Raw genomic sequence first — 15,314 nt, forward strand, 5'->3', positions numbered from 1 at the left:
CGAGACTCCTTCTAAACAACAACAACAAAAAAGAATGACGTTAACTATAGATTCTGTGTAGATGACTTTTATTAATGTGGGGAAGTTCCCTTTCATTCCCAGTTCTTTTTAATGAATGGATGTTGAATTTTGTCAAATGCTTTTTCTGCATCAATTGATATGATTAGTATTTTTTTCTTTTTTAGACAATATGGTGGATTACGTTGATTTATTTTCAAATATTAAATTAGCCTCATGTTCCTGGAAAATGCCTCTTGGTGTGGTGTATTATCCTTTTTATTCATCAAAGGATTCAATTTGCTAATATTTTGTTGAGAAATTTCACACCTGTGTTCATGAAGAATGCCGCTTGGGACTATTCAGGTTATCTTTTTCACCTGGGATGAATTTGGATAGTTTGTCATTTTTCAGGAATTGGTCCATTTTATAGAAGTTGTTGAATTTGTGTCTAAAGACTTATTCATAATATCTCCTTTTTAATCCTTTTAATGTCTGGAAAGTTAGTACTTATTTCCCTTGTTTCCTTCCTGTTATTGGTAGTTTACGTCTTCTCTCTCTTTTTTTTTTTTTCAATTTTTTCAGTTTATTTATTTTTTTTTTTTGAGATGGGGTCTTGCCCTGCTGCCCAGGCTGAAGTGCAGTGGTATGACCATGGCTCACTGCAGCGCCAGTCTCCCAGGCTCAGGTGATCCTCCCACCTTAGCCTCCCAAGCAACTGAGACTACAGGTGCACACAACCGTGCCCAGGTAATTTTTTTGTAGAGACAAGGTCTTGCTATGTTGCCCAGGCTGGTCTTGAACTCCTGGGCTCAACCAGTCTACCTCCTCAGCCTCTGAAAGTGCTGGGATTACAGGCATGAACCACTGCACTCAGTCCATCAAGTGAATTTTTAATTTTAGGTATTGTTTGGTTCCAGCTTAGAAGTTCCATTTTGTTGTTCTATTATAGTTTTTAATTTTTCTACTAAGATTCTCGTCTGTTATGCTTTCTTTTTTTCTTTCAATGTGTCGATAATAGTTGTTTCAAAGTTCTTTTCTAATAATTTTAACAATAAAAGTCTAATAATTCTGCTTATCCTTTATCTCTTTATTATGGTCACATTTTCTTGCTTCTTATGTCTTTTTATTTTTTGTTGTATGTTGGACATTGTGAAAGGGATCGTGTAGGGAATGGATTGTATTGTTTTAATATAAATGCTAACAAACTTTAGTTTGGCGGGTAGTTAAAGTATTGGCCAACTCACGTGATCTCCACAGACTTTATTTTAGGCTCTGTTAGAGTAGGTTTGTTTTGACTTCGTCGTTGGGTCTAGAGCATGCGCTTACTCAGGGATGTGGTTCACAGTCCTAAAGCATAGCTTTTCTGGGTCCCAGCTAACACCTGAGTTGCTTAGAGAGGCAGCTCCACTCTGGCTGCGCCAGTACTCCAGTTTCACATCACTGCGTGAATTCTCATACGTCCTTCGAAGTACCTTTTCCCGTGCTTATTGGCCAGTTGTGTATCTTCTTTTGTGATGTGTCCTTGTCTTTTGCCTATTTAAAAAAATTGAGTTATTAGTCTTATTGTGTTGATTGGTAGAAGTTTATTGTGTATTCTGGAAATGAGTGCTTTGTCAGATACATATCCTGGAGATATGTTTTTTCCAGTCTATGACTTGAGTTTCTTAATGACTTTATTACAAGGTTTGTGGCTATGCTTATATTTGTCATTGATTTTTTTTTTTTTTTTTGAGACCAAGTTTTGCTCTGCTGCCCAGGCTGGAGTGCAGTGGTGCGATCTCAGCTCACTGCAACCTCCAACATCCTGGGCTCAAGTGATTCTCATGCCCCAGCCTCCTGAGTAGCTAGAATTATAGGCGTGCATCACCACACCCAGCTAATTTTTTTTTTTTTTTTTTTTTTTTTTTTGGTATTTTTAGTAGAGACAGGGTTTCGCCATGTTGGCCAGGCTGGTCTTGAACTCCTGACCTCAAGTGATCCACCTGCCTCGGCCTCCCAAAGTGCTGAGATTACAGGCATGAGCCACTGCACCCAGCCTGTCATTGATTTCCACTCTTATTTTTATTATGCTCTTTCTTCTGTTTACTTTGAATTTAATTTGCTCTGCATTTTTTAGATTCTGACTCTCGAAGCTTATATCATTGCTCTTACACCTATCTTCTTTTCTAATAAAGGAATTGAAAGCAATAAATTTCCCTCTCAGCCCAGGTTTACCTGCATCCAGCAAATTTTGATATGCTCTGTTTTTTTAATCATTCAATTCAAAATATCTCAAAATGTGATCACCTTGCAGTTTATTCTCTGACCTATGAGCTAATTAGAAACGTATTGTTTATTTCCAAATACTTGAGATTTTCTAAGTATCTTGTTCTGAATTTTAACTTAATACCATTGTGGTGAGAGTCTGTGTTCCAGCATCTGATATATCTTGGTAACCACAGGATATGCTTTGGAAAAGAATGTGCATCTACAATTATACAGTGTTCTATAAATATTAATTAGGTCAAATTGGTTGATGGTGTTTTTCAAACCTTTTATATTGTCACTTGTCATACCATTTACTGGAAAAAGATGCCAAAATCTTGCAATTATGATTGTGACTTGTTTGTTTCTCTCTTTAGTTCTGAATTTTTTGCTTCAGGTATTTTAAAGCTGTTACTAGGTGATGTCTATTTTAGATTATTCTGCCGCCTTGATGAATTAATCCTTGTATCATTATAAAACATCCAGCTTTCTTAATGTTTTTCCAGTCTTTAATTTTAATTTTTTTGTTTGTTTGTTTTTTGAGATGGAGTCTCACTCTGTCACCCAGGTAATGGTGCAGTCTCGGCTCACTGCAACCTTCGCCTTCTGGGTTGAAGTGATTCTCCTGCTTCAGCCTCCCGAGTAGCTGGGATTACAGGTGCCCGCCACCACACCCGGCTCATTTTTGTATTTTCAGTACAGATGGGGTTTCACCACGTTGGCCAGGCTGGTCTTGAACTCCTGACCTCAGGTGATCCACCCACCTCGGCCTCCCAAAGTGCTGGGATTACAGGCGTGAGCCACACACCCTGCTTTAATCTATCTTTGTATTAGGAGTATCCCTCTTGTAAACAGCATCTAGTTGGATCTTGCTTTTCTAGTCTGAAAGGTCTGCCTCTTCATCAAAGGATTCTTACTATCCATCCATCCACGCTGCCGTGTGTACGTCTGCTCCACAGCAGTTCTCCCCAGTGTGCAGCCTCCATATTTCGCCTACTCATCCTGCCTGCCGTAAACCCCTGAGTTGCCTCCAACTCTCCCACCAAAAATGCTGTTGCTCTGAGCATCCCTGTGCCCCCGGGCAGGGGAAGAGTCTAAGTGGGATGCTTGCCTGGTGTGGGATGCTGGTTTACAGGGTTTGCCTGTACTTAATATGACTAAGGATTCCAGATTCTACGGTATGTCTATGTGATGATGGGAATGATCCAGAAGAGAGGACAAGATGATGAGGAAAGAACGGGAGACTTGCTGGCACCACTTGCCTGAGTAGGCGAGAGGGGTCGGGACCCACTGCAAGAGGCAGGTTTGCCTTTGCTGGGAGCAGGCACAGTTCAGCCACGGAGCAGGCAGGGGTGCAGATGTCTGCGCCAGGTGCAGGCAGGTGGGTAGGTGTGGGGTGAGGGCTTGGGGAAGTTTTCCTCCATGGCTTCTGTCTTCCCAGTGAAGTGGGAAGTAACCTGAGGGTAAGGATGGGAGAGGAGATACTGGAAACGTAAGGGGAAGGATGGTATGAAATAGTTATCCTGAGGGTAAGGATGGGAGAGGAGATACTGGAAACGTAAGGGGAAGGATGGTATGAAATAGTTATCCTGAGGGTAAGGATGGGAGAGGAGATACTGGAAACGTAAGGGGAAGGATGGTATGAAATAGTTAACCTGAGGGTAAGGATGGGAGAGGAGATACTGGAAGCTTAAGGGGAAGGATGGTATGAAATAGTTAACCTGAGGGTAAGGATGGGAGAGGAGATACTGGAAACGTAAGGGGAAGGATGGTATGAAATAGTTATCCTGAGGGTAAGGATGGGAGAGGAGATACTGGAAGCTTAAGGGGAAGGATGGTATGAAATAGTTAACCTGAGGGTAAGGATGGGAGAGGAGATACTGGAAACGTAAGGGGAAGGATGGTATGAAATACTTATCTTGGAGACTGGGAGCATGTGTCGACCAAAGAAACAGCCCGCTTGCTGAGCAGCTTTCAGGATGCTCTTGTGGTTAGTAAGAGTGGGCAGTGCAGGCTGACTTTCCCGCCACACTCTCATGAGAGGCCTGGGTAGGGAGCAAGCTCAGCACAGGACCAGTGCCCGGCACCATGCCAGCCACCACGGGCACAGGATGAGCGGTGCAGGACAGCTGCCCCTGAAGAGCTCACTGTGCAGTGGGAGAGGCAGCAGCCAGCACCAGCCATGCGGGTGATTATGGATCACCACCATTCTGTGTGGCCCAGGGGAGACAGGGCAACGGGGCAGCAGGGCCCATGCGTCCTGGGTCCGTGGGAAGGTGGCGATCTCTAATTATGAGAGGGTGCTGCTCAGCAAGGGGTGGGCACTCAGTGCTATTTCAGCTCTAGCTTTATTTTGCATTGTAAAAGTGATGCATGTCACACCAAAAGAAATTAGGAAAATGTTTTTTAAAATCATAAATAAAAAAGTAAAAATCACCTGACATCGCACCTCCCCCCGAGATGTAGCCATGGTTAGTTAACAAGTTTTTTTTTGTGTGTGTGTGTGTGTGTGTGTGTGTGTGTGTGTGTGTGTTTTGAGACGGAGTCTCGCTCTGTTGCCCAGGCTGGAGTGCGGTGGCGCGATCTCGGCTCACTGCAACCTCCGCCTCCCCGGTTCACGCCATTCTCCTGCCTCAGCCTCCTGAGTAGCTGGGACTACAGGCGCCCGCCACCACGCCTGGCTAGTTTTTTGTATTTTAGTAGAGACGGAGTTTCACCGTGTTAGCCAGGATGGTCTCAATCTCCTGACCTCGTGATCCAACTGCCTCAGCCTCCCAAAGTGCTGGGATTACAGGCGTGAGCCACCACGCCCGGCCTTGTGTATTGTTTTTAAAGGACAGGTCTGATCCCTGCCCCCACAGCCCTGGAGGTCTGGCCTCCTACCTAGACCTGTGTGAATAACGCTCCTCTGCCAACTGCAGCTGAACAACGTTGCCTTAGGCTTTGAGGGCCAAGGAGGCACCCTCTGCATTCCTGGGGGATGTCCAGGGAGGGCCACATGGAGGAAGTGGTCTAGGAATTGGATTTTGAAGTTCAGGGATCCCTCATGCCTGTCTTGCTGTCTTTCCCGCTCCTGTATGCCCTCACTCAGCACCTTTTAGGACAAGAGCAGCTCCCACCTTGTCTCACTGTGCAGCTGACAGGGGGGTGCACTGCAGGGCCTGCAATGGGGAGGCCTGCCCTGTTGGGGGCAGGAAAGCAGAGGCGCAGCTCTTGTGTGGGCCACTCAGTCACACCCCCCTCTGTTGTGCAGTGCACAGCCTGTGTGACTGTACATGGTAGTCATGTACGGAGAGTTCTTCCACCCACTATTTTGGCCCGTGCCCTGGCCACGCCGGAGCACGATGGAGGAGCAGGGCTACAAGCCTTACCCTCTCTCATCTGTGTCCCACTCCAGACAGCAGCGACGGTGAGCTGGAGCTGTCCACGGTGCGCCACCAGCCGGAGGGGCTGGACCAGCTGCAGGCCCAGACCAAGTTCACCAAGAAGGAGTTGCAGTCTCTCTACAGGGGCTTTAAGAATGTGAGTGCTCCCCATTCCCCGGGGAGAGGCCTTGGAGACCCGGGCCCAGGGAGACCTGGAAACTTCTCTGTGCCACAGTAAATATCCCAGGGGGCCTTGAAGCGGCTTCTGTGTTGTGGGAAGCTGTCTGGCGGGGGCAGGCCCCGGAATGGGCGTCACTGAGGCTGCCACGCTCCCCTCTCCGTGTCTCTGCTGCTGGTACAGAGGAAGAGGGTATGGGGGAGCAGTCAGCCCCTTCCTATTCACCCCTGCTCCCTCTCACCCCACCCCTGCCCGGGCTTCCACAACCCAGGCCAGGAGGTCTCAGCAGTGCCACGGGCAGCAGGCAGCCTCCAAGGGGGTGGAGAGAGGCCAGCCAGGCACCGTGCAGAGTCGGGCTTGGAGCTGGGGGTGGCTGAGGGCTGAGGGGGTGCCTTCCTGCTGCAGGAGTGTCCCACGGGCCTGGTGGACGAAGACACCTTCAAACTCATTTACGCGCAGTTCTTCCCTCAGGGAGGTGAGTCCGAGGCAGGGCAGCCCTGCTGTGTCCCGAGTGTGGAGGGAGGGGACCCTCCTGCTGCCCCTTGCATCCTGGAGGCTTGGTGCGGCCCCTGTCCCATGGAAAACAGGGACTCCAAACCAGGACACAGTTAGCACCCCCAGCTGGGGTTGCCTGGGGTGGGGGATGAGTCACCAGGCAGCCCCGACACACCCCAGCCTGTTCCTTGCCCTCCCCAGATGCCACCACCTATGCACACTTCCTCTTCAACGCCTTCGATGCCGACGGGAACGGGGCCATCCACTTTGAGGTAGGTCCTCCCGGATTCCTCCCCCATGACCTGCCCCTGTGGCTGCCGGGCTGAATCGCTGCCCTGGCGTCACTCTCAGGGCTGTCGAGAGAGCCATGGTCCTGGGTGGGAAGGATCTTGTGAGTCACCCTGGGAACGAGTGGATGTGGCTGGCCCTGGGCCGGTGAGCTCTGGGGTGTTTGACTTTGCTGGGCCGGTACCACGTTCTCAGCCTTTTCTTCCATTTGAGAGTTTGTATCCAGCTCTCCCAGTCAAGGGAGCCCCCGAGGCACACACGGGTGGTAGTGACCCAGCAGGAATTTGCATTTTCAAAGGGATCAGGGCTTAACCCAGAGGCCTGGTTTGCTGATGGTGGGATGTGCGACCTCCATTTTCAGAATTTACTCCTTGTTACCCAGAAAATAGGCCAGAAATATCTAGAAAGCTTCCCAGCCGGAGCAGCCTCCAGGGCTCATCCCAGCTGGGCACTGAGAGTGAAGCCTGGAGTTACCCACTGGCGGAGGGAGAAGCCTATCCCCCACCCAGACAGCTTCCCTGTGGGGCCCGGCCGGGCTCCTCCCAGCCCCGCCACAAGGGATCGTTGGAGAGAGGCCCCATCTACGGAACCCAGGACTCTAAAAATAGCTGCAGGCGAAAAGCTGAAACCGCTTTGGGGAGGAAAACCTTGCTGAGAGCCGGCTTGATCGATATCCCGACAACTTGGCTTCCAGGCCAAGGGCAGCTAACAGGAAAGCACAGAGAAGCACATGGGGCCAGAAGGCCCCGGCCGCACGGGGTAATAATAACTCGTCGATAACCGGCGCGGGTTATTTTTATGCCGCGAGCCCGCTGGGCACACTGACGCTCCCCGCCTGCCCTGTGACCACAGGACCCCTCCACTCTGAGCCACACACCGAGGGCTCTGCACACAGAAGCAGACCATGTTTTCAAATCTTGTTTTCAGATTTAAAATACCAACCCCACAGCACACAGAAAGCACCTGGTTAGCATGGAGGAGCCTCAGGGAGGACTCAGGGTCCTTTCCCTGCTCCTTCCTCCTGGGGTCTGCCAGAGGAGCCCCCCACCCAGCCTCCCACGGCTCCACCCTCACTGGGGCCTGGTGCCCTCTGGGGCTTCCTCCCCACTCTGCTGGGCTAGGTCTCCTGGTTCTGGGATCCCTGATCTTCCTTTCTCTTGCTTTCCTCTCTGTGTGTTCGGGGGCTCACCGCCCAGCCGCTTCCTATAAAAGAGGATGTGAGCTGTAACTTTGGAGCCTTTGAGCACTTGGGAGTATCTTTATTCTGTTCTTACTCCTGCTTGATCCATTGTAGGGACCAGCTCTCCCGGGGGTGCTGTTCTCCTTCAGAGCGGGGGTGGCGTCGTGCCCTGGGCCTCCTGCCTCAGGTGCCCCTGCTGACGCTGTCCTGTGAATGGGACCTGATTTTGCTTTTTCTGTTTGGCTTTGCTTTTCTCTCAGAAAGTTTATAGGATCCTCTCTTTGCACCCAATTTGCTAAAATTTCACTATGATCTATGCCTACAACTAAACTGCAGGCTGTTTTCACACATTGTGCCAAGACGTGGTGGATGCTGGAGATCTCTGCTTCCAGTCTGGGAAATCGTATTTTCTGATTGCTCCGACCCGCTCTCCTCTGTTTTCTCCCATTCTTCCCGAACTGCCTGTGTCCCAGCATCGGCCGCTCTGGAGTGCACCTGTCATTACCCTCTTTCTCCCCTATGTTCCAGCTGTTTGCCTTCTCATTCCACTTCCCGGAAGATTCCATTTGCTCTCCCAACATTTCTTCTAAGTCTGTCATTTTGCTTTCTTATTTTTAATTTCCAAGAGCTCTTTCTTTTTTCCAGTTACCCCTTTTGTATAACATCCTATTCTTATTTTAGTGATGCAAGATTTCTAATCTCTGAACCTAATAGTTGTTGTCGAGTTTTTTCTCCTGGGATAATTTTTGTTCTTCCAAATTGCTTTTCTCTGTCTCTCTTTCTCATGGTACAGATTTCCTCCAGTCCCAAAAATCTAGCACTTGAGGGGCCTCAGGGCCCCGATGCATGGCCCTGTCCCTTGCACTCTGACCGTGCTCCATCCGACTTCGCTGGTACAGCCATTTTCTCACCCCTTTCTTTCCGAGCAGCCTGGGAGGACCTTTCACCTTTAAACCTTCCAAGAGGTAGAGGGAAAACCTGCTTTCTACCAACTGCTGTAACAAAACAGTTGAAGTTGTCACATGGAAACCATTTGAACTGTCATATTTTGTCACATTAGTAATAAAGTGTCACATGCCAAAGGCAATGGCCACGCACAGCATGTCATGACTCAAGAGTTGAGCACCAGGGTTGGGCAAGGTGGCCCTGGAATTAAATCCCAGCACTTTTGAAGGCCAAGGTAGGAGGATTACTTGGGGCCAGGAGTTACAGACCAGCCTGGACAACATAGTGAGACCATCTCTGTCAGTATAAAATAAATTTGCCAGGCATGGATTACTCCAGGGGGTCCCAGCTACTCAGGAGGCTGAGGTGGAGGATCGCTTGAGGCTGGGAGTTGGGGACTGCAGTGAGCCGTGATGGCACCACAGCATTCCAGCCTGGTGACCGTCTGAGACTGTCTCTAAAAACAAACCACAAACAAAAAGCTGAGCATCATTCCTCTAGCTTTTTAGGCTAGAAGTTTTCAAGCACCTTTGCCATGCAGATGCTTGGCAGAGTAAACACAGAGCACCTCCTTTATTAACAGAGCACCCCCAGGCGTCTCCCGAGGCAGCACGGCATTAAACGGTCTAGGACACCATATATATTTGAATGTCTTTATCTGACCTCAGTATCAGCTACCATGCCGCTCCTGACACACATGCAGACACATGCGCGTGCACCTGGCCATGCCGCTCCTGACACACATGCAGACACATGCGCGTGCACTCACCCAGGTGCACACACACACAGGTGCAGACACCCAGGTGCCCATTCGCAGGTGTACACACTCACCCAGGTGCACACACACAGGTTCACACACTCACCCAGGTGCACACATCCAGGTTCACACACCCAGGTGCATACACACAGGTTCACACACTCACACAGGTGCACACACCCAGGTTCACACACCCGGGTGCACACTCTCACACAAGTGCACACACTCACCCAGCTTCACACACCCAGTGCACACAGTCACCCAGGTGCATACACACAGGTTCACACACCCAGGTGCACACTGTTGCACAGGTGCACACACCCAGGTGCACACACTCACCCAGATTCACACTCTCACACAGGTGCATACCCTCACACAGGTTCACACACTCACCTAGATGTACACACTCACCTAGATGTACACACTCACCCAGGTTCACACACCCAGTGCACACACTCACCCAGGTGCACACACACACAGGTTCACACACCCAGTGCACACACACAGGTGCATACACACAGGTTCACACACAAAGGTGCACACCCGTGCATGCGCTCACACGCGGGCACACACTCGTCCTGTGCTGACCTGAATGGACGCCGTCAGTCTCTTAGGGAGGCTCTGCGCCTGTGGAGACGTGAATTTCAGTGGAAGCCACACAGCAACTGGAACTAGACCTGGGCAGTGATTGGATTGTCACGCCCCGCCCTCTCTTTCCCCACAGGACTTTGTGGTCGGCCTCTCCATCCTGCTGCGGGGCACAGTCCACGAGAAGCTCAAGTGGGCGTTTAATCTCTACGACATTAACAAGGATGGCTACATCACCAAAGAGGTAGTGGAGGGCTGGGGGCAGGGGCTGTCCCCTCCTCCTCTCCTGCTGCTCTACCCCCCACCCCTCTTCCTCTCCCTGCTCCTGCTGCCCTCTTGTCTTCTCCCGATCTCCATCCAGAGACTGGCTCCGGGGACAGCAGCCAGCGGGCTCTCCTCCTCTCCTGGGCCCTCAGTCCTGGACACCCAGGTGTGGAGGGTGGGCTCACGTACCCTGCACCACACATCTCGGTCCAGCTCAGCAAGTGTTCCGGTCATCCTGTCTGACACAGAAGGCCTGGGGGAGACTTAAGTGGAGAAGCCAGAGGTCCTGGCCTTGGCCCCCACCGAGTGAAGGGGGCAGTGTGGTCCCTTAAGGCATGGGTGGAGATGGGAGCCCTCCCGCACGGACCCACAGACAGGTTTCATTTGGTCCAAGCACTTTTTCTGCTACAGCGTCACATTTTGGAGATAAGCACACAATCCATCTCCCACTTCTCTGGGAGACGAGCTTCCCCTGGAGTCAGAAGCTCGCTCTGGGTGCCCCGGAAGCGGGAAGGCTCCTCTGTCCAGCTCGTCTGGCGCACTCACTGGCCTGGAGGTGCCCTGCACTCTTGGATGCCGCCTGCTCCCTTTGGGCCCTCACAGCCACCCCAGCCTTGCAGCGGGCTCATGCCAACCTCCCCCTCCAGGAGATGCTGGCCATCATGAAGTCCATCTATGACATGATGGGCCGCCACACCTACCCCATCCTGCGGGAGGACACACCGGCAGAGCACGTGGAGAGGTTCTTCCAGGTGAGCGCGCACCAGCCCTGCCTAGGGAGAGGAACCGGGCAGAGAAGGGGCTCTCGCTTTTGGGCCCCCTCCCCCGGGCAAGTGCCTTGCCCCTCCAAGCCTCTCCACTCCTCATGAGGAGGTTAAACTTGCCCCTCCCATCTGGGTGGTTGTCAGAACCCCTGAGAAGCGAACTACACCGCCGCTCTGCCCTGTGGACCTCATCTGGGGGCCAGGGCTGGGATCCCGAGGCAGCTGACCCCGGGCCAGAGCTCCATGCCGCCTGAGAGCTGTATGGCTCCTCCAGAAAGATGCTCTGGGAGAGGAGCGGGTTGGGGGCCTTCACCTGTATGCATGGGGGTACAGGGGCCGCAGGCTTTGCCGCGCGCTTGCTGGGGCCACTAGACATGGGCCGTCCTGTGACTCAGTTGCTCCCTCTGCCCTGGCTGCCTCTCAGGGAGGTGAGTGTGGGGACAGATTCTGGGAAACCCAAGCCCAGGAAGGCTCAGGGAAGTGGCCTAGGGGAGCAGGGGGAAGATGCGTGGAGCCTCAGCAGTCGGTTGGGAGGTAGCTATGAAGGGTTCATTGTGTGGCCTGGATCCAGAGGAGTCACAGGGGACAAGTCGGAGTGGAGGGACCCCACCCGCCCATCCATCCACCTGTGACTTCTGCGTCCTCAGGCCCGGGGCAGGGCTGTCTCTGCTGGGGCACAGAGTCACCTTGGGCGTGGCTTGGGTTGCAGAAAATGGACCGGAACCAGGATGGGGTGGTGACCATTGAAGAGTTCCTGGAGACCTGTCAGAAGGTAGGCGGCACGGGAGGCCGGGCCACAGTTCTCTACAGGCTCTGCTACAGAGGTGGGTGGTTGGCAGCGCCCGCCCCTTCCCTCACCCCAGTCCCACCCCTGCCAGCCCAGGATGTGACAGCTGTCCTTGGCCCCTCGCCACCTCCTGGGCAGCCCCAAGCTCCACTTGCCCTCTTGTCTGAGTCTCCTCCTCCCCACCCACCCCTGTAGGCCACAGCATTCCCCCACTCCCCCCACACCCTCCCTCAGCCCTGCCCCTGGAGAGTCTCAAGTTAGGGGCAGACATGGGGCCAGCCAGAGGGAGAGGGTCACTGTGGGGAGGCACCAGAGCCTCTGCAGTGTTGCTGCTGGCCCTTCCAGAGAGCACCTCAGGGGGCAGGACGCTGGGCCTCCAGCACCTCCACTGTCCCACTCCCAGAGCAGTCCTGGTCAGCCCCCGCCTCTGCTGGAGGCCAGCCGGGGTCCCCTTCATCAGCTTGTCCCAGACGGGCTTGCAGTCAGGAGTGGGGTTGAAGACAGGCTGTGCCTCACCAGCCGGGGACCTCGGACCAGCTACTTCACCTCCCTGTCCCCCAGCTCCCCTCCACCCAATGAGATAGACAGACAGGAAGTTGGTGCAGTCTCCGAGTCCCTGGCGGGAATCTGCTCAAGGGGGTGGGATTTGGAGCCCACCTAACACCTGACCGGCATCCCTTCCTCTCTCCACGCAGGACGAGAACATCATGAGCTCCATGCAGCTGTTTGAGAATGTCATCTAGGACACGTCCGGAGGAGTGCATGGCCATGGCCACCTCCACCCCCAAGAAATCTCCATCCTGCCAGGAACAGCCTCCGAGAAACTTTTAAAAAATAGATTTGCAAAAAGTGAACAGATTGCTACACACACACACACACACACACACACACACACACACACACACACACACACACACACAGATACAGCCATTCATCTGGGCTGGCAGGGAGGGGCTGAGTCTGGCTGGGAGCCGAGTCCAGGAGCCCCAACCAGCCCTCCCCAGGCCAGCGAGGCGAGGCTGCTTCTGGGTAAGCGGTTGACAGAGCAGGTCTGCAGGCCACCAGCTGCTGGATGTCACCAGGAAGGGGCTCAAGTGCCCCTGCAGGGGAGGGTCCAACCTCCGGTGAGCCCACCTCGTCCCGTTCTCCATTCTGCTTTCTTGCCACACAGTGGGCCGGCTCCGGGCTCCCCTGGCCTCCTCCCCACAGCCACTCCCTACCCACTACCTACGCCTCTAGAAAGCCTCTTACCTCAGGACCCCAGAGGGACCAGCTGGGGGGCAGGGGAGAGGGGTGATGGAGGCCGAGCCTGCAGCTTTCTGGAAATGCTTTCCTGGGGGTCCCAGGACCCCCTGCCACTCCACTGACCTGGAAGAGCTGGGTACCAGGCCACCTACTGTGGGGCAAGCCTGGGTGGTGAGGGCCACTGGGCCCCATTCTCCCTCCATGGCAGGAAGGCGGGGGATTTCAAGCTTGGGGACTGGTCGTGGTGGAGAATCCGAGGGCACTCTGTCCCTCCACAGGGTGGGATGAGCCTTTCCTTGTCCTAGTCCTGGTTCAGTGGGAATGCAGTAGGTGGGGCTGTACACACCCTCCAGCACAGACTGTTCCCTCCAAGGTCCTCTTAGGTCCCGGGAGCAGGCACGTGGTTCAGGGACTGGCAGCCAGGGAGCCCCGGGCAGAGCTCAGAGGGGCCTGGGAAGGGGTGCGTCCCTCCTCTTCCTGCAGTGCCCCTCCTGTGGCCCAGCGGCTTGGCTGAGCCCCCTCTCCTGAAGCAGTGTCGCCATCCCTCTGCCCAGGCTTGCCCCAGCCTTGCACAAAAAGCACAAGCATTCCTTAGCAGCTCAGGCGCAGCCCCGGTGGGAGCCCAGCACACTGCTTCTCAGAGGCCAGGCCCTCCTGCTGGCTGAGGCTCGGGCCCAGGAGCCCCAGTACGGTGGCCCTAGGGAAGAGGCCTGGGGGGTCTGCCCTGTGCCTGAGATCAGCAGGTCCCCAAAGCCCAGCCCGGCTGACCAACATTTAAAAGCACAAACCCTGGGGACTCTGCTTGGCGGTCCCCTCCATCTGGGGATGGAGAGTGCCAGCCCAAGGCTGGAGCCAGCGGTGAGGGCTGAGGAGCCTGCGGCTGGGTGGTCAGCGGAAACCCCGGAGGAGAGAGACGCTGCTCGCACCTGCCCGGGCCTCACCGAGAAGGAACCTGGTCCCAGGCCGCACGGCCCCTCCAGGAACATTCCCACATAATACATTCCATCGCAGCCAGCCCAGCTCCACTCAGGGCTGGCCCGGGGAGTCCCCGAGTGCCCCAGGAGGCCAGCCCCAGGGTGAGCAGGGCCCTCAGAGGCAAGGCGGTGTGGTGGAGGCCCCTCGGCATTCGGGCACAGCGTGGCCTCCCCCGAGGAGCTGCAGGGACGCCGGCTCCAGACTCCAGGCTGACCGGGGGCCTCTGCCTCCAGGAGGGCATCAGCTTTCCCTGGCTCAGGGATCTTCTCCCTCCCCTCTCCCCCTGCCCGGCCCTCCCAGCTGGTGTCACTCTGCTAAGACCAAGGCCTCAGGAGAGCGTCCCCACCACACCCCTGCCCGCATTGACCTCGGGGCCAGACTGGCTGCACAGCCCAACCGGGAGGGGTCTGCCTCCCGCGCTGGGACCAGACCGGCCGCATGTCTGCATGGCAGAAGCGTCTCCCTCGGCCACGGCCTGGGAGGGTGGTTCCTGTTCTCAGCATCCACTAATACTCAGTCCTGTATATTTTAATAAAATAAACTTGACAAAGGAGAGGGATTCCTGTTGGCTTTATCCCAGCTCTGAACTTCAGCTCAGCTTTTCTCACCCCTGCTGCCATTAGCCGCGGATCCTGCCCCGAGCTGTGCTGGTAAACGTTTGAGAGCTGGCTCTGGGGGCAGAGAACGCCCTTCAAATTCTCAGGCTCGCAGTGTGACCTCACTGAGGCCAAGTGAGGCTGAGATGCACACAGTGGGCCTTCGGGGCCTTCCTGGGAAGCGCCAGCCCTGGAGTCTCCACACAGACCCCACAGGGCAGGAGGACTTCTTGAGGCACCATGTGTATTTCACCCCCAGATAATTTTTCTTTCCCAGTTGTGGGAAGTCATTCTGGGTGTCCCCTTGGCTGGGGAGTGAGGGCCACGGGGCAGAAGAAAGCAGTATTTGCCTGAACGCGTCTCCTGGTGTTTATTTTCAAAAGTATAAGCCGTGTGAGGACAATGACGGAGAAGGGACAAGAATGAGAGCCCGGGGGAGGGAGAAGGAGGGTTCCCCAACTCCCCAGTTCAAATGGAAGAAATCCAAACACGTCCTAAGCAAGCAAGATAAAACGGAACTCACCTAAACACGTTACAGTGAATTGCAGAACACCAAAGACAGATGACAAAGACAGCCAGAGGCAGACTGACGGCCAGCTCTCCTCAGTGATAGTGATGCGGAAAGACGGGGGAATGGCACGTC

General features: G+C 53.9%; 1 protein-coding gene across 4 annotated transcripts in view; it reads left to right on the plus strand.

Annotated features, from left to right (window-relative positions):
• The window catches only part of KCNIP3 (potassium voltage-gated channel interacting protein 3), a 91,825-nt gene extending 77,197 nt beyond the window's left edge, over window positions 1-14,628 (plus strand). For all 4 annotated transcript variants that reach the window (XM_045368838.2, XM_045368839.2, XM_045368840.2 and 1 more), the window contains 7 exons: window positions 5,642-5,766; window positions 6,193-6,262; window positions 6,484-6,554; window positions 10,177-10,284; window positions 10,952-11,056; window positions 11,778-11,840; window positions 12,551-14,628. In XM_045368838.2, coding sequence (XP_045224773.1) covers window positions 5,642-5,766; window positions 6,193-6,262; window positions 6,484-6,554; window positions 10,177-10,284; window positions 10,952-11,056; window positions 11,778-11,840; window positions 12,551-12,598 — 590 coding nt within the window. In that variant the 3' untranslated portion in view covers window positions 12,599-14,628. The remainder of the gene's footprint in view (window positions 1-5,641; window positions 5,767-6,192; window positions 6,263-6,483; window positions 6,555-10,176; window positions 10,285-10,951; window positions 11,057-11,777; window positions 11,841-12,550) is intronic.
• The last annotated feature ends 686 nt before the right edge of the window (window positions 14,629-15,314 follow it).

The sequence above is a fragment of the Macaca fascicularis genome, chromosome 13 (genome assembly GCF_037993035.2).
Source record: "Macaca fascicularis isolate 582-1 chromosome 13, T2T-MFA8v1.1".
Taxonomy (NCBI): Eukaryota; Metazoa; Chordata; class Mammalia; order Primates; family Cercopithecidae; genus Macaca; species Macaca fascicularis.